The sequence below is a fragment of the Papaver somniferum genome, chromosome 4 (assembly GCF_003573695.1).
Source record: "Papaver somniferum cultivar HN1 chromosome 4, ASM357369v1, whole genome shotgun sequence".
Classification (NCBI taxonomy): Eukaryota; Viridiplantae; Streptophyta; class Magnoliopsida; order Ranunculales; family Papaveraceae; genus Papaver; species Papaver somniferum.
This window is the reverse complement of record NC_039361.1, coordinates 5,180,893-5,199,906: the sequence shown is the minus strand read 5'-3', so window position 1 is coordinate 5,199,906 and position 19,014 is coordinate 5,180,893. Positions and strand designations below refer to the sequence as shown.

General features: G+C 36.0%; 3 protein-coding genes across 3 annotated transcripts; 2 read left to right on the top strand and 1 right to left on the bottom strand.

Annotated features, from left to right (window-relative positions):
* The first annotated feature begins 4,221 nt into the window (after positions 1–4,221).
* Positions 4,222–8,700, top strand: LOC113274636 (peptidyl-prolyl cis-trans isomerase FKBP42-like). The gene is made up of 8 exons (XM_026524030.1): positions 4,222–4,360; positions 4,457–4,546; positions 5,126–5,308; positions 6,262–6,351; positions 6,641–6,825; positions 7,014–7,136; positions 7,249–7,401; positions 8,057–8,700. The coding sequence occupies exons 2-8, from the start codon at positions 4,498–4,500 to the stop codon at positions 8,390–8,392; spliced, it is 1,119 nt and encodes a 372-aa protein (XP_026379815.1). The 5' UTR covers positions 4,222–4,360; positions 4,457–4,497; the 3' UTR covers positions 8,393–8,700.
* A 795-nt stretch (positions 8,701–9,495) lies between these two features.
* LOC113274635 (protein REVEILLE 6-like) lies at positions 9,496–12,131 on the top strand. The gene is made up of 8 exons (XM_026524029.1): positions 9,496–9,851; positions 10,327–10,384; positions 10,555–10,678; positions 10,766–10,903; positions 10,992–11,114; positions 11,204–11,313; positions 11,509–11,568; positions 11,693–12,131. The coding sequence occupies exons 1-8, from the start codon at positions 9,625–9,627 to the stop codon at positions 11,795–11,797; spliced, it is 945 nt and encodes a 314-aa protein (XP_026379814.1). The 5' UTR covers positions 9,496–9,624; the 3' UTR covers positions 11,798–12,131.
* A 329-nt stretch (positions 12,132–12,460) lies between these two features.
* LOC113274634 lies at positions 12,461–19,014 on the bottom strand. The gene is made up of 10 exons (XM_026524028.1): positions 18,258–19,014; positions 18,069–18,170; positions 17,733–17,938; positions 17,422–17,615; positions 16,393–16,501; positions 15,974–16,269; positions 15,333–15,689; positions 15,010–15,088; positions 13,293–14,897; positions 12,461–12,747 (listed from the first exon to the last, which is right to left on the bottom strand). The coding sequence occupies exons 1-10, from the start codon at positions 18,308–18,310 to the stop codon at positions 12,605–12,607; spliced, it is 3,144 nt and encodes a 1,047-aa protein (XP_026379813.1). The 5' UTR covers positions 18,311–19,014; the 3' UTR covers positions 12,461–12,604.

Here is a 19,014-nt window from a genome sequence, read left to right as displayed (position 1 = left end):
AGTCATCATTTAAATGGAATGTCGTTTTGTGCTAAAAAAATTCAGTGCAATTTTTTTCAAAATTCAAAAGGTTGAATCTGAGTTGGGAACTCTTCTTTCATATTTATATCTGCATTAATTTTTAGAACCTCTAATTTTTTTCTAAAATGAGTATTGATTGTATGCTCGTATGAATGTATAAAGAATGGTCCAGATTAATCCACATATTGATTTTACGTAAGACAATGAGTTAGATTTTTAATGAGAATTTATTTGGGAGTTATTCCTCTCATTTAATGTCAAATCGTTACTTTTATTCTAAATTAAACGCCTATTAACTTAACTCTTAATTTAATTCATTTAATGTCAAGCCGTTAATTTTTCCGATCTATGTATAAATAATTTAAGATGACCTTCTAAAATAATAACAAATACTCACTTTGTAAACCATCAAAAGGTTATAAATATGAAGAGATGTAAATTCAAGGTTTAACTGATACAAAGAATTAAAATATAACAAATATAATAAAAAAACTTCAATTCATTTGAAACAAACATGTGCACGCCTCTAATCCAACTAAGAGTATGAAAATTTAAGAAATCCTATTTACCGACCAAAGTTAAGGGAATAACAATGAAACCGTCGTTTTCTTCATCATATATTTTCACTCCATGTAAATCCTACGATTTTGGACTGGAGAAATCAAAGTCTAATTGGGCAATTCCCTATCCGTAGAAAAATAAAAAAAAATTGCATAAAAAAAATAGAAATTAAATGGTATGGTATTAAAAAAAACTAACATAAGAATGAAAATGAATAGATAGCAATCACATTTGATCAATATCTTTTGACTGCAGATGAAAATACAAAATTGAGATAAGAAAATACAGTATTAATGAAAAGAATCAACGAAAAATTAAACTGGTCAAATGGTATGATATTAAAAAACGCCTAACATAAGAATGAAAATGAATAGATAGCAATCATATTTGATTAATATCTTTTGACTGCAAATGAAAAACAAAATTGAAATAAAAAAATACAATATTAATGAAAAGAATCAAAGAGAAATTAAACTGATCAAATACAATATTTGATCAGTATCTTTTGACTGCAAAAATGACATATATAAAAATTATGCGTGAGGCAACATGAATCCTTGATGCTAAACAAAAAATTAAAGAGAAAAGCTAACAACAATTATCTGAATCAACCAAAACAAAGTGAATCATACCTTGGGAATAGAGTTGTGCAAAAGAACTTGATTATAAAAGGGATTAAATTAAGAGTTAAGTTAATGGGAGGAATAAAAGTAACGGTTTTACATTAAATGGGAGAAATAACTCCCAAATAAATACACATTAAAAATCTAATTCATTGTCTTAGGTAAAGGAAATATGCGAATTAATTTGTAGCTCAATCTAGACCTTTCTTTATATGCCAGAAATGTAACTGAATAACGTAGATACGTGCCTCAATCTGGACCGTCCTTTATGCGTCCAAATTGTACATCTCAGTACAAATAAAAAAAAACCATTGTCCCTTATAATATAAATATTTGATCAGCACCTTTTGACTGCATAAATGACATAAAATTGCACGAGGAACCATGAATCCATTGATGTTAAACAAAAAAATTAAAGAGAAAATCTAACAACAATGATCTAATTAAGAGTATGAACAGTTAAGAAATGCTATTCACCGACCCAAGTTAAGGACATAACAATGAAACAATCGTTTTCTTCGTCATTTATTTTCACTCCATGTAAATCCTATCATTTTGGCCTGAAAAAGTCAAAGTCTAATTGGACAATTCCCTGCCCAGAGGTCAAAAAAATTGTGTAAAAAACATAGAAATTAAATGGTATGGTATTAAAAAACACCTAACATAAGAATTAAAACGAATAGATACCAATCATATTTGATCAGTATCTTTTGACTGCAAATGAAAAACAAAACTGGGATAAAAAAAATATTGATGATAAGAATCAAAGAGAAACTAAACTGATCAAATACGATATTTGATCAGTATCTTTTGACTGCATAAATGACATAAAACTGAGGCGTGAGTGCCATGAATTCATTGACGTTAAACAAAAAAATTAAAAAGAAAAGAGAAAATTCATTGATGTTAAACAAAAAAATTAAAGAGAAAATCTAACAACAATGATCTAATTAAGAGTATGAACAGTTAAGAAATGCTATTCACCGACCCAAGTTAAGGACATAACAATGAAACAATCGTTTTCTTCGTCATTTATTTTCACTCCATGTAAATCCTATCATTTTGGCCTGAAAAAGTCAAAGTCTAATTGGACAATTCCCTGCCCAGAGGTCAAAAAAATTGTGTAAAAAACATAGAAATTAAATGGTATGGTATTAAAAAACACCTAACATAAGAATTAAAACGAATAGATACCAATCATATTTGATCAGTATCTTTTGACTGCAAATGAAAAACAAAACTGGGATAAAAAAATATTGATGATAAGAATCAAAGAGAAACTAAACTGATCAAATACGATATTTGATCAGTATCTTTTGACTGCATAAATGACATAAAACTGAGGCGTGAGTGCCATGAATTCATTGACGTTAAACAAAAAAATTAAAAAGAAAAGAGAAAATTCATTGATGTTAAACAAAAAAATTAAAGAGAAAATCTAACAACAATGATCTAATTAAGAGTATGAACAGTTAAGAAATATTATTCACCGACCCAAGTTAAGGACATAACAATGAAACAGTCGTTTTCTTCGTCATTTATTTTTACCCCATGTAAATTCTATGATTTTGGCCTGAAGAAGTCAAAGTCTAATTGGACAATTCCCTGCCCAGAGAAGAAAAAATTGTGTAAAAAAAATAGAAATTAAATGGTATGGTATTAAAAAACACCTAACATAAGAATTAAAACGAATGGATAGCAATCATATTTGATCAGTATCTTTTGACTGCAAATGAGAAATCAAAACTGGGATAAAAAATATTGATGAAAAGAATCAAAGAGAAACTAAACTGATCAAATACGATATTTGATCAGTATCTTTTGACTGCATAAATGACATAAAACTGAGGCGTAAGTGCCATGAATTCATTGACTTAAACAAAAAAAAATAAAAAGAAGTAAAATTGCGCTTTTAAATATTTTTTTTATTCTTAATGAAAACCCTCATCACTAGCAACAAAAAACTTGATTCATTGATTGATCGATTCACTTAAGAAGAGATTATCTAAAAAGCTTAGAAAATAAGTTTATGTAGCTTTTGAAAAATGAGAGAGCATTTGGAATGGGATGATTTGTTCCAATCATCATCAAAAGTATAAAATCAAAATAGAACAATACAAAAAAAAAAAAAAAAAAAAAAAAAAAAAAAATTGAAGTCTACGGAAAAGAAGATATAAGCACCCTTCCTAAACGAAAAGTTTGAAATGGATCATGGTTGTGGTCAATTAGGATCGTAAACTTGAGATTCATTTTTCTTTTTATGATTTTTAAATTGTCTTTTGTAACTGCTAAAGGTGTATATTAAAGAAGGGACCCTTCTTTAATAGGGTTTCTACCTGGCGTTGCCCAATCTAGACCGTTCGTTATGAGTTCAAAATGTAAATCTCTTGAAAATAGATATTTGTTCCATCTGAGCTGTTCTTTATATGTCCAAAATGTGGATGACCGTCCATATGAAAAAACACCACTGTCCCTTATAATATAGATAATACATATATACTTCCAAAACTTTACGGATAAAATAGTTGGATGAGATAATTTTCTAATAAAAAAAAGGTTTGACAAAAAAAAACGTATAATTATGTTTGAATGTAGATAATCATAGGCGTGTAAAATTAATTATTATAAATCCAAAATTTATGGAGTCAACTTCTTTTTAAATATCTGCCTATAAAATTAATACATGAATTTAGGTTTTTAATATCAAATTTATATCATCAAATAATTAGATATCTAAAGGTATTAAACTTGCCAATCCTTTTAAAAGATCAAACTGATCAAAGCCTGTTCAAAAATAGTCTAACGCATTTAATCACGGGCACGGGACAAAGCCCCGCCACACCAAATTTACCCATGCATAGCGCGGGTTACATACTAGTAATTTCTTTAATTCCTCTTGTCGTGTTTTACTATATTTTTCACTCTTATTTTCTACGGGGTACTGCCTGACAATTTTTGACTTATGAGTATTGTTCGTTGACTTGACTTTCTATGGAAAACAATATCAACGGTGAAGATGTAATACAGCTGAGCTGAACCTCACTCCATCTCTGCAACTTCTTACTATTAAAATTCCTTCAAACTCGACAAATCCAGTAACACCCGAACCCTGAATCTGCGATTTTATTGAAATTTCTCTTCAACTCCCTTTCAAGGTAAGCAAAGGGTTTCTACTGAATCTGTTGAATTTGATTAACCTTCTTCTTTTGATTACTTTACTAATTTGATTGTTTTTGGAGTCATTGAAAAAGTACTGACAGAGAGAGAGATTCGATTTTCTGAATTTTGGATAATGGATGATGAAAAAGTTCAAGATCAACAGAATCAATCACCTGATGGTGGTAAGTCAATTTTGTTACTCCTCTTTGATTATGAGCTTAAGATTGTTTGAAATTGGAGACACAGATTAGAGATAGTGCCTTTATTGAATCTATAGTTAAATTCATATGAATCACATCAAGGCAAAATCAAATAGAAGGTACTTGATTAGCTCAGTCACAACCATGTATTGAATTGAACTAACAGTTGGAGAAAATATAGGTCTCGTTACTTCCTAAGTGAGGAGCATGATATGAACTTCTGAGGGTTAGGACTTAGGAGTCTTCAGATTGGTAACTGATTCTAGTGTGTGAGATGGACACCTTTAACATGATGCACTGGAAAAGTGTCTACCACAAGTGTTGCTATGTAAAATCTGTAGTTAGTGCGAGGAATACTCAGGGTTTCACATAAGCTTCTAATTTTGTGCAATGTCCCTCATATGGGTTATTTATATGTGATGATTCAGTTCCAGTGGGTTCTCTTTGTGTAACTGTGGTTTGCAGTTGTGCAAGGAAAGTGTACTGTATTTTGGATGAGAATGCTTGGTTAATTGTACGTTACAGGACAAGTCAGATGATGGCTATTTGTGCAATTGACAGGTCCAGATGTTGATGAGGAGATAACTGCTGAATGTGCTTCCTTTGTACATGGGGATCCTCTCCAGGATTCTACAGGTCCCCCTAAGTCTGAGTCGAAAGTGGAAATTCTTCATGAACATGTCAAGAAACAACTTATCAAAGAAGGACATGGACAGAAGCCAACGAAATATTCTACATGCTTTTGTAAGTACCACTATCATGGGTTCTTTAGCAAGCATGTGAATTTGATGTGTACTGGCTGCTTCGTTTTTTTCTTGTTTCTATTTCTTTGTTGAGGTTCCGAGAATCTAAATAGTTTCTGTAGCAAACCCGATTTATGACTGCTCTGCGGCATAGCAGTATATGTCTGCCAGCTATTCAGAAATCTGCCATTACCGTTGAAAATTACTTTTTAGGTGTTTTCGATTTTCTTCGAACTTGTTAACTTATCTTAGCTGCTTGTTACAATGTCTATTTCCTCCTCCTTGAACAAATATGCCAGTCACAGACCTTTATCCTAAACTCCACTTTAAGTAGTAAATAAACTCGTTACACTGTTCGAACTAGGGGTAACCCCTGAGTTAGAAGTAGAAAGAAATCAAAATGGGAATTTAAACTTGTCCCTTGTAGGTTGCTCAAATTGGTCAAGCATATAGTAAGAGCAAATATGGGATGTTGGATGTGTTATTCATATGGTAAATGTAAGAATGTGAATGTGTTTGCCAATGACATGTGTAATCATGAGACTGCAGTTTCTGAGTTTTGCCTCTGTCATAAACAAGGAACGGTGTCCAACACTTGAGCACACTTCATTCTCCACCTCAGCATACGAGGGGGCGAGTTCAGGAATCATGTTCTTTTAATTTTTAGGATATCCAATTGTGTCTTGGCTAACCTTACTGATGTATCATTTTCTAATCCGTGCGCTCATCTTGCTCTCTCTTTTTGTAAATTCGTCCATCAATGATTATACTTGTAAGAGTTCACTTCTTCGTAATGGAAGTTTTTTTCCCATGGTTTTTGGCAGTAAATGCAAATTTTAACTATGAACCTCTGCTGCTCTTTATTTCTCAACAGTCAAACATATATTATCCTGTTAATGCAAATGTTCTTTTTTGGCACTTTCGTTTTCTGAATGGTTTATTTTCATGTGGCAGTGCACTACAGGGCATGGACCAAAAGCACCCAGCACAAGTTTGAGGACACATGGAATGAACAGAGACCAGTAGAACTTATAATAGGGAAAGGTTCTCATCATCTTTATCCAGAGCCTCATTTTCTTTACGTTTTGTTATCTTCATCTTTCTCCTTTTGTTGACACTATCCAATGTAATGCTTTCTGAACAATACACTGGTTCCGACTTACTCTTCTGACATTACCCTTATCATTTTGGCAGCTGAAAAATTGTATAAGGGTTCTTTCTTCCATGTGTTTGTCACTTATTTTCTCAATAGATTGACTTTTTGCTATAAGCACTTATATTTAATATTTTAATCATTACAAGAGATTCTCAGTTCTTTCATGTTTTGGCGCAGAGAAAACTGAGATGACAGGACTGGCAATTGGTGTGTCAAGCATGACAGCTGGTGAACGTTGTCTGCTGCATGTTGGTTGGCAATTAGCTTATGGCAAAGAAGGAAGCTTTTCTTTTCCAAATGTTCCACCTCAGGCAGATGTCTCATACGAAGTTGAGCTTATTGGTTTTGATGAAACCAAAGAAGTAAGTATTACGTACTTGTACTTTCATCGAGAAGTTAATGATATTTATATAAGATGATTCTGAATAAGGATAAAAAAAAATATCTGTCTACAACTATTCTCCTTTTGCTATATGTGATCTCCTATTGATGCTTTTGCCGCAGAAGTAACTTATCAAACAGATGCCATTGGGCTAATTTTGTTTTTCAGGGGAAAGCACGTGGTGACATGACTGTGGAGGAAAGGATTGGAACAGCTGATCGAAGAAAAATGGAGGGCAATAATCTTTTCAAGGATGACAAGCTAGATGAAGCTATGCAACAATATGAAATGGTTACAGGGCTTGAATTGATTTTGTTAAATTGTCGTATTTATATATTTACATCATGCGAATGTTAAACTATTTTCTGCAGAAATTTGTGTTGATATTTCTTCATTTCATCAGGCTATAGCATACATGGGAGACGACTTTATGTTCCAACTCTTTGGAAAGTACCGTGACATGGCCTTAGCTGTTAAGAATCCTTGCCATTTAAATATGGCGGCTTGCTTAATAAAGCTCAAGCGATTTGAAGAAGCCATTGGTCAGTGCAGCATTGTAAGTATATGGTTCCACAAGCACACTGCTGTTACTTTCTATGATTTTAATAATGTTGCCATCCTTCTCAATCTACATTCTGCTTCTTCAAATGAAAGGCTAGATATAGAAACAAAATAAACATGAATATTCCTTTTTGTTTTCTTCTGACTTTCTACATGTGGATGTGAAACCATGTACTTTTATGTACATCATTTGTATGCCCAGTGGCGGAGCTACATGTGGACTAGGGAGGACAACTGGAAACCGGTAGAAATAGATGAGAAAATTTAGGTTAAGTTAAGTGAAATTGGAAATAAAATGAAAACCTAGGTCATAATGGCAAAGTTCATAGAAATTAGTGGCAACAAATGGAAAACACTTGAAATCAAAACAGAAAGTGGTAAGATAATCGTTTTTTTTTTCTTCAGTTGAACTAACAAGTCCATTGTTAGAAAAGAAAAGGAAACAGTGGGAGACAAGATGATGCTTTAGGATGTCAATTAATTGCAGAAAAAAATGGTTAAATTTTTTTTTTTTTGCGGCCGGCAGCCATTCAATGAAGTCCTATGGTGTTTTACTTCATATAGTTGTCCTCCCTGCCAAATTTTCTTGGCTCCGCCACTGTGTATGCCCATGAATATCATACTAAGTCCTGATGACTGCATCATATCAGGTGTTGGCAGAAGAAGAAACCAATGTAAAAGCGCTATTCAGGCGAGGAAAAGCTAAGTCAGAACTAGGCCAGACAGATGCTGCACGAGAAGATTTTCTTAAAGCCAGTAAATATGCACCTGAAGACAAGGCAATTGTGAAGGAGCTGCGGTTACTTGCGGAACATGACAAGGCTGTTTATCAGAAGCAAAAGGAGATGTACAAGGGAATTTACGGAAAAAGACCTGAACCCAAGAAAGAAACCAACCAGAAGAAGAATTTGCTTGCAGTAATCTGGTTATGGATATTATCCCTGTTTCGTCGCTTTTTCAAGCCCGAAAAGCAGAGAGTTGACTAATTTCCCATCTGCACATCACCAGAAGCACGGATATGCGACGATAACAAACTCATTGAAATGCATGTACCAATTAAGTCCTGTTTATTATGTTCGTGATACTAATTGCTAGTTAACTCATAATTCTTACTTCAAGCGTTCGTTTGAGATTTTTTTGTTATGAGACCTGGGATTCAATGGGTTCTGTATACTTAGTGTAGATGTAAAATTTGAACTCTCTACTATTTTCCTGTAAGTTCATAAGAAAGGCAGTGGAATAAGAGGTTTGAAATTGGAATAAGTTTTCAATTTCATATCATTGTTGCCAGGAATTTGAACTCTTCCAAATACAAATTGCCATCTGGAAATGAACAATTTAGGAAACTAGGGTAGGCTTTGGCCACTGAGTAGTCAAATCTCAATAATATAGTATGGTACAATGATTTTACAAATTTTGGGATGATAGTGTCAGATTTCTAAGATATATTTTTTGGGTCACACAGTGGATAAATATTTTTTGAATCACTGATAGTTTGAATACAGTAAACACAAATCAAAAACAAAAATATTTTACTTCATAAAAAATCGATTTTTTTTTTTCTTGTAGAATCGTTTTGAAATTTTACACCCAAAAAATTACTTCCGGATATATACCCAGACGTGCTATAAAAATTAAATTGTCTAAACAAATTTTTGAGGATCACAATGTCGAAGTGTCTGGACTCTGAAGTCTAATAGCCTGTTTGACAACGAGAACAGAGCAAAAATCATTCTTCGAAACAAAATAATACCTAACTCAAATAGCTCAGAGTCAGATGTATAATCAGAGTCATACCTCGAGTCAGATACCAGAAAATAAAAATAAATGATCTGCCATCTGACTCATTTTGAGTCAGATTCAGATAGTGAGTCAGCCCCGAATACGCACGATGTTTATTTCTGACTGTGTAGAAATTTCTTCTCATGTGACCCATGTGGTATCCAAGAAAGATCTCAAATCTTAGAGGTGCTGACTCATCTGACTCAGCTTTTAAGTTAGGTCACACAGTTGCTGACACGTGTAAAGGCTAGTTAAATCTAAGTACACCTTCTTCGCATCTCTTGTACTCCTCTTCTGTACACCTCATTTCTGGCTTTCAGTCACAGCCACAAGTCCACTCAACTTTCTCTCTGTAAAATCAAAATATTGAAAGAAAGAAAGAAAAAGAAGAAGATTTCTGAAAGAAAACAAACCCAGAAAGAATCAGTCAATATATATGGTATCTATGAATTTTGATGATCAAAATCATCTTCCTCCTCAATTTGAAATGTCTGGTTTACCAGCTGAACTTGGTGGCGGTGGTGGTGGCTCAATTTCTACAACAACAGCAGCAGAGTCTTATGAAGATTCATTGAGGAAAATTAGAAAACCTTACACAATTACTAAATCAAGAGAGAGTTGGACTGAACAAGAACATGATAAGTTCTTTGAAGCACTTCAACTGTATGTATTAATTCTCTTTTTTTTTTCCTTATTCTTTGTTTCTTTTCTTTGCTCAATTGCTTTTATATTTGATACTAAAAAGAAAATCTCTATATTTCCATGTCGCTAAGATTCTAACCTCAGACCTTAGGGTACAACTAGTGCCTGACAAGTATGAACTGTTGGTCACTTGTTTACTTTGATTTGGTTGAGAGAATTTTGGTTGCTTCAAATGTGGGCACTTCACATTTTGTGCGTTTGAGAAATTTGGTTTGATTTGTACCTGGAGATGATGATTCATGGTGGCTAAAAGAGATTCAGACACTGAGTACTAGAATGTAACTATCAAGTGTGGGATCGAATGACTTTATGCGCCAATGTTTTGGATGAGCTTGTATCATCTAAGAAACTATGAGCCTTGTGCAATTGTATCTGTTAGAAGATTTTTGGAATATTTCTTTATTAACTTGGTATTGCCCTTTGTGTCTCTTTGTAGTTTCGATCGTGATTGGAAGAAGATTGAAGCATTTGTTGGGACAAAGACAGTTATCCAGGTACTGTCTAATTATCTAGTTCATATGTTTGAAAGATAGAGCTGAATTTGGTTGTTTTGGAATAACGTGATCGAGCTAATTCATTTCCATAGGAGTACTGCTTTTTGTCAAAAATGCTTATGTAATGTGCAAGCTGATGTACTCGTTCGAGATAATGTAATATTTTTCAGATACGGAGTCACGCGCAGAAGTATTTTCAAAAGGTTCAGAAGAATGGAACTAGTGAACATTTACCACCTCCAAGGCCAAAGCGAAAAGCAGTTCATCCATACCCACAAAAAGCAGCTAAAAATGGTCAGAGTGATTGTTTCCTATCATTGTTAGTAAAACTTATTAGACTGGAAAATGAGTTGTCCCACTAATATTTCATAAAATTGGCAGTTCCGATGCTACCACAAACTACAGGGGTGTGCCAATCGTCTTCAAATCTGTTAGAATCGAGATCTGTTTTAAGGCCAGATCCGTCAGTGCTGCTTAAAACAGGACCTGCAGTGTCTTCATGGCCTCAGTTATCCAATGGTGAATTTCCATTATTGCAAGCTCTTTCTGAATTCTCAAATTACTTAGTTCGGGGCTCTAATTATTGAAATGATATAATGTTCTCCAGATGATACAGAATCTGCAAGGCTTATAGCATCAAATAATTGTTACAGTAGCAGCAATAACACTCCAGGTTCATACCCAACTCGTGAAACTACAGGTCGGGGGAATCATGGCCCTCCATTGCGAGGTGAATCTCTCATGTGCTATGTCTTGTGGTGTTGTTTATGGAAATCTGAGTAAACGGAAACAGCTGATATTGATTTCTTGTTGATCCAGCTATACCAGATTTTGCCCAAGTCTACAGCTTCATTGGCAGTGTATTTGACCCTAACACAAGTAATCACCTGGAGAAGCTTAAGGAAATGAATCCAATTGACGTGGATACAGTATGCCTTCCGAAACCCTTCTTTGTCCTAAGATTCATTTTGTCTCGGTTGCTACTTGACTTGCTTTGTCGTGAAAGGAAGGCAGCAGGCTTGATAGATAGTTTTTGCATTTCGCCATGCTCGGAGTCCGCGATAGTGAGCATTGGAATTTGGAATATCTAACAAGCAAGTTATTCCGTCTTGTGCCTCCTTCAGGTGTTGTTATTAATGCGGAACCTCTCTATGAATCTATCAAGTCCCGACTTTGAAGATCAAGTAAGTGCCCTTTCATCTCCTGGGCCGCATTTTATTTCAGTTTTCTCCTGGTTGGAGGTTTTTATAGGGACTCTCATAATTCTTTGTTATGAGTTTTGTTTGGTTTGATTCCTCTTTCTTGCAGAGGAGATTGCTTTCTTCTTATGATGTCGACTCAGGGAAAACTCAACACGAAAATGAAGTACCATTCATGAATGCTGATGAGTCAAAGAATTCAAGAGGTAGATAGATAGGAGAGGGTGACTTGGAGATAGAGAGAGGTAAAGTTCTTGTAGTGTCCTGCAGAGTGACAGAACTATGCTAACCAACAATGAGCTAGAAAGAAAAGTTCTGAGCTGGAGAGAGAAGTTCTCGCAGTGACCTGCAAAGGGACGGAACTATGCAACCATAAGCACTTGCCAAGTACTTGTGATATGTATGAGATCGCATCAATTGTAACTAAAAAGGCTGTATCACTCATTATTGTGGATCTGGTTTTGTATTGCAACTGTACCTGTTCGACTTGATACAGGTCTATTAGTGTTGGTTATTCGCAACCTATTTAGCAAGGTCTATTATAATCCTGCATCAGATGTCTGAAACAATATTTTTCTATTTCTGGGCGACAACTGAAAACAATTTTGTTTTTCACTTGAGCATTGCAACTGGTAGAAGCAAGATCAACATTAATCTGCACTTAAACCAGAATGCTCTACCATAATGTCCGACCGCTGCCAATGCATAGCCTTTAGGGTGCACACATATACTGCTACCCATGTATTCCAATATTTTTACTGCACATAAACTGTTTCCTTGGCTTCTCTATTTTTCTTTTTTTTTGGGTGGGTGGGTGGGGGGGGTTTCTTCTTAATCCTATCATCCCATGGATTTTTCTCGAAATGCATGAAGGGGAAAAAGGAAACAATTAAAAATCTCAAACAAGAATGGAACTGAAATCCATATTATACACCAGCCAACCGAAGACAATCCCTCGAAATGAAGCAAATAATGATGCTAAATTTCATGACCTGACCAACAATCAGCACCCACCAGACATTTATCTGTATCTCATACGCATGTCAACCTCGCCATAAAGCCCTGGACCATCTAGAGGATGCATCTGTTTGGCATTTGCTCTCAGCTCCATTTCCATCAGCTTCCCAAATGCGTCCGAATGATTGCTTCCACCGACAGCAGGAGCTACAGGAAACAAAGAAGTTTCGAAAACAAAACAATGGAATAAGAGTTGAGCAGAAAAGGAAAACAAAATCCCAAAGATTAATTTCAGGTTTCGCCTACAAGGAGAGTGTTTTTGGTGCATCCTAACAAAAAGGGTATTGTTAACAGGATGCAAACAAAATTACTTCTACTTTGGAGTGAAGAAGGTTCTAAATAATGGTATGGACAAGTATGGCAATAGACTGTCAAAAGTGATAAAGAACGCAGAATATTTCGTATCAAAATATTGTTAACAGGATGAAAACAAATTTGGACTGAAGATGGTTCTGATGGTACGGACAAATATTGCAATAGACTGTCAAAAGTGATAAAGAATGCAGAATACTGTTAACAGGATGAAAACAAAATCACTGCTATTTTGGACTGAAGAAGGGGTTCTATTGGTAAGGGACCAATATCGCAATATACTAGGATAAAGAATGCAGAATTTCTTGAATACCCCTAACCCACTACCAGATAAGGAAAAAAAATGAAAGAATAACAAGAAAAGTGATCTGATTGTTTACCTGGAACAGGAATACCATGCCCACCAAAGCCTTGTTGGCGATGAAATTGAAATCCCTGTAGTGGGTCCACCTCGGGAATATGACCAGCCAAGTTATTCATCGGATGAGGTGGCAGAGGTGCACCTCCCTGATGCCCTTGTAGTAGGTGAGCTGGTGGGAAATGGCTTGGGTGCAGTTGCTGTAACAAATGATTTTGGGAAGGTGGATCAAACCTTGTTGGCATACCAGGAGCTTGTTGGTGAGAAGGGTGATGAAAAATATTCCCAGGAAACTGATGATGAGGTTGCTCGTGCTGGATTATACTCTCTGGACCCATAAATTTCAACTGTGGATTCATACGAGCATGATGTGAATCTAGAGGCTGCATTGGAGGCCTCCCATGATTTATCTGAAGGTGAGGGTATGGCGGAGAAGACTGCTGACCTCGCATATTCTGATACGAAATCTCGGGCTCTGCTGGATTGTAAGGATTACGAAGAAAAGGTGGTGGACCATCAGGACCTAGTGCCATGGACCTTTCATCTTTAAAGGCAGCATTTAGAGCTGCTAGTTTACCAACTATATCAAGTGACACATTCCCTGAGGATCTTAAATCAGCATTAGTTGCATTTCCTGAGTGCCTAAACACGGGATTTTGAGGGTTCATAACATCACCTGCAGTAAGCAAGCTGTCCTCTTCAGGCAGCTGAATCCCACCAGCCCTGTCAGTTCTGCTTTCGAAACCACCAACCCCACTAAAACTGAACCCAGATTCCTTTTTACGAACATCAAACCCTAACAGACGGTTCTCAGTCATGTTGGATTTAGTTTGCTGCATGAGGTTGGACCTTGGAAGCTCATCTTCAAATGCAGGTTCGTTGCCTCCGAATACATTGACATCAGATGGAACAAAACTAGCATCCGCAACTGAAAACGGAAACCCATGAGGGCCAGATAATTCCGTTCTTAAGGGCCCCCCAATTGAACCTCTTTGTGCAGACACTGGAGCTTGTGCCGACTGAAGCTCCTTCATGAAGGATGACCCAAAAAAAGTCTCAAGAGTCGGAGATTTGTCATCATTGTGAACTTGAGAACTGCCTTGACTTGAATTGTTCAAAGTACTAATAGATCCTCCATCATAAACATGGAGATTTTCCGAGGATTGTAAATCCAGATTGGAGGATGTCACTGAATCATTGATGCTTGTGCCTTTCTGCAACAAAGAGAGAATGTGCTGGGATGCAAGATTGTTGACCTCAGGTTTTGACTGGTTAGCTTTTGAATCCATACTGCCCCATGCTTGTATAGGATGTTGTGGTTGCGAACTGTTATCACTAATTTCAGATAGAATGGACTGTTCTAGATCCTCGCATGTAAGCACTCGTGGAGCAACACCTTGATTAGTAGAGTTGTATGGTGGATCACGGATTCCCAGACCAACAGTAGTTTCAGCAGAAGAAAGAAACCCAGGAAGAGGTTCATTGCTCTTAAAAGGAAACAGCGGTAGAATTTGCTCGGGGGCTTTCTCATCGAGTATTTCAGACAAATGAGATCTACCTTTGTCAGCAATCAGTGAAAGCAAGTCTTTAGGTTGGCCAGATGGTAAATCTTCTGGTGATTTTTTTTCTGCAGGAAGGTGAAAGAGGAACTATTTACAGCTTTCCTTAATGATACCTGATGTTAAATGCAGAAGAAGACTTTTAAAGTTATTAACATTGAAGTAGCGATTTAGGATTACCTTCACCAAACCAAAGACTGAATTTTGAGGATTTGACGGGTACTTCGCTGGCAGCGTCATCTGCTTTGACATCATCATTCTACAAAGTGAAAACATAACTGACATCAATGTATTATAATAAAACTACTCTTGTGATGATACATTTCAGGATGGTACAGAAAATCAAATCCAGAGTAGTAACCTTCACCAACAATAAAGATTTACTTATGACCATTACCATAACCATAAATTTGGCACAGACTATCACTGATAATTTGCCAGTTAAGACGAAATCCGTTCAATATTAACACCTCAAAGAAAAGAAAAGAAGAGGCAGTACGTACAGCTGTGGCGCCGCCAAATAGTTTTTCTAGAATTGATCCTGAACGCTCTTGACCAATTTGGCCCAGAATCTCGTGAACTGGAATGCTCTCTTTAACAAAATCTACAACTACATCACTCTGTTGAGTTTTATAAGCTTGTCGTAGTTGGTTCGAAGATTCAGACGATGGGCGAACAGCACCAACTCCACCGTCAGACGCATACACATCTGAAGGACGGGCCATCTTTTCACCAATGCTTGAAATGGGAGTATGAACAGCCTGAACACCAAACTTCTGTGCATTAGGATCCACAGATGCAGCTGGTAGTTTACCTTGATTATCAGAAATTCCACTAAATTTATCCTCAATACTTCCAACCTGCAGAAAATAGAACAAGGACACACTTCATAAAGATGATAGATCAAACCACTGAGACATATATAACAGAGATGTACTTGAGGCAGAACAATGGAAAGAAGGGACAATAACAAATATAAATAACTTCTTCAAAATAGTGTGCTTGTAATATCAAATTTTCAAAGACTGAAAATGATAACCTATAAAAAAAACGGAAATGAAAATGATATATTGCGTAAAAAGTAAAATCTGAATGAAAGGAATACTTCTTCGTAACAACTCAGACATGTAAATGCAAGTCATACCTCTGCTGGTGGGTGGGGAACCAAAGATTTCGTCACAGGATTCTTTTCCAAGATTGAGGTTCTAAAGCCTGGTGGCACTAGTGGTCTGGGTGCAGGAGTTGGTGCAGAAATAGCAGACTCGCTCTGTGAACTTGGAGGCGTCACATCCTGTGTTCTATTGTTTTCATTAACTAACCTATTATCAGACTCCTTCAATAGTGCCAATATATCTGGGTCGTCACAATTTTCTAAGCTCTTTTCTGGAATCTGGTTGTTCCTCTCTTTTTGACTTTCCTTCCTAAACATCTCAAAGGAAGCTGAGTAGCAAACAGTGAGCCATGTTAAAATTCAGACTAGGTAAGTCAGAATATTCTACTGCAAAAACTCCAACAACTAGGTCAATTGCTGTGACTAAGCAACACGAAAAACAATGAATTTACCTCTTCTTTTTTTCTCCTCTTCTTCTCTATCTTGCCCAGAATCTTCTGATGAACCAAAAGTTTCATCATTAATTGAGTCAGTAAATTCTCGCCGTGCATGAGGAACTGCCTGAAATGACAAACAACAAAGCTGAAAGACCTATCACAGCAGAACTTCTAAGAAGATTTTCTTTGATATGACATAAATCCAAATTTAAATTTCTAGAAAGTAAACTCACCTTATAGATATGCTAAAATACTTGTAAGGCTTAATACAGATGGACCAGTTAAAGTGAAACGGGTCTTTCCGAGAAACAGATAAATATACTAACAAGAAATAACAAAAAAGACATAATGTATGTGAAGAAAGTTAACGAGCATAATACTTCTTCAGAAATATCATGGTTTGGGAATCTTATACAATTTTTTATTTGATGTTTCCTAAGGATGTGTACTAGCTGTTTCAAGATTCCTAACTCCAGGCAGGTTACAAGAAGAAAAAAGAACAGATGACAATCCCCTCGATACCCACATATTTCTTGACACCGCAAACTCATTTGTCATCTAGTATATAGAGCTTGTGTCATCCATCGCATCCCAGATATAATCTAGGAAACCTTTTGAATACAGAATGGATACAAACAAACTGAAAGAATAAGACGCAGTGAGGTATGTAAACTAATTTGTGGAAAATTATTAGCACCCCAGACAAAAATTAATCCATTTTGCAAGAGATTACGAGAGAACCACAATTTTGTTGGATGGAAATGTTAAGTTGATTCAGCCATTTGGATATTACCAAATTAATTTTATTCAACTACCAGGTAGATGAACGAAGGCATACTAAGATGGACAGTGATGACTGATGGATAATTGAACATTGAAATTAATATTAGGCCTTTACATGATATATGCAAGTCCACAGTATGCCTGGCATTCCAATCGAAGTTCAGCAATTATAATATCATCACATAGTTACTGCTAGACCGACAGTAGGACACGAGTAGTGGTTCATACATCTATAGAAGCAGGTAGGATGTATATACAAACCTTGTAAGGACGTGGTGGATGATATGGCTCATTGGTCTTACTCAGTTGATAGGTACCATTTCCTCGACCCTTGGGAGCTGAAGCCCCGGCTGTAAACCCAGATGGCCTTGGAAATGCACCACTACCCAAAAGCCCATCATGCTCGGGATTTTGCCAAGGACGCCGAGGTTGATTGCCAAAGCGCCTTCCAGAATCTACATGATGGTCGAAACATAGGAAACGTTAAAACTTAAAGGTCCAAATTCCTATCTGTCCACCAAAAATGATCTGACTAAAAATAACACAGGTTTGAAATACCAAACAGCAGGTACCTGAATCCTTGTCAGACTGAGAATCCACATCTCTATCATTTGACCCAGAAGACCGAGTTTCCCATCTCCCACCTCGTGAATAGTTATTTGACTCACCTCTAGTGGGTGGAGATGATTCGTACTCGCCACGTCTAAAATTCTGGGAACTAAAACTACCAGGAGGCCTCTGCCACTCCGGTGCACTATTCGAAAAATCTTCAAAATCACTGATCCATAATACAAAAGCATCCCCATAATCAGTAGAATAACAGCACAAGCAAACATTACAACAACGCTCACTTAGTAATCAAGAACACCAACAGAAAGTAATCAAACTAAGAGGACCAGTAGCAATACCGTAGGATAGCCTGGTCGAATCCTTTAGGTAACTTTTTGCAAACCTCCAATTCACTTAGAGATAACAGGAATTCTCTTGAATACGAAATCAGCGGCTTCGTCCTGTATCCCATTAAGATATCAAGTCATTGCTCAAACTAAGCAGCAGATAGTCAACAATCAATCAATAAAGAGTAAGGTAGTAGTTACCTCGGAGTTTTCTCTGCAACCAAGCACTGATCATCTTCATTTTCCACACTCATCTTGTGATTCCACACAAGAACTCACACTTGAATTACCTCAATGAACACAAGAAAGCAATAGACGAAATGATTCGAAAATGAATTATACACACCCACTTCTGCTAAGCAGCAGCAGCATTTCAATAACCCTCAAAATCTCAAAGAACCAATCAATGAACCACAAATCTGATACTAACTTCCCTATAAAGTTCAAAAATAAGCTCACAAAATCCTCCCTTCCCCCTCCTCCTCAGTGCACAATGAATCCTCAAAAACCAGTGAAATTCAAGTCTCTCTATCTCAAAACTTCAATTCGATCGACAAATAACACAAACCCTAACTCAGAAACCAGCTCATCTGATCAAAATCTATCAACCAATACGGTTTCCAGCTTCAAAATTGGACTCAAGAACCCATTCCAATACTTATGGATGAATCAAATTCTTCAAATACAGAAATAAAAACACACGGATTAATAATTCCTTCAGATGAAGATATCAAGATCGAATCATTTCGAACCAAAAAAAAAACCCTAAAATTGAGAATTTAAGGTTCAGATTTCACACACAATCCTCTTCTGATGATGATGAACTAGAATGATAATTGTATCGCGATCGAAATGGAAAATTCAAAATTAGCGCTGAGAAATGAGAATTCAGAAATTGACGGAGAAAAATAGATTTTGTTTTTGTCAATAAGAAAAGGAAACGAAAAAACTCAGAAAG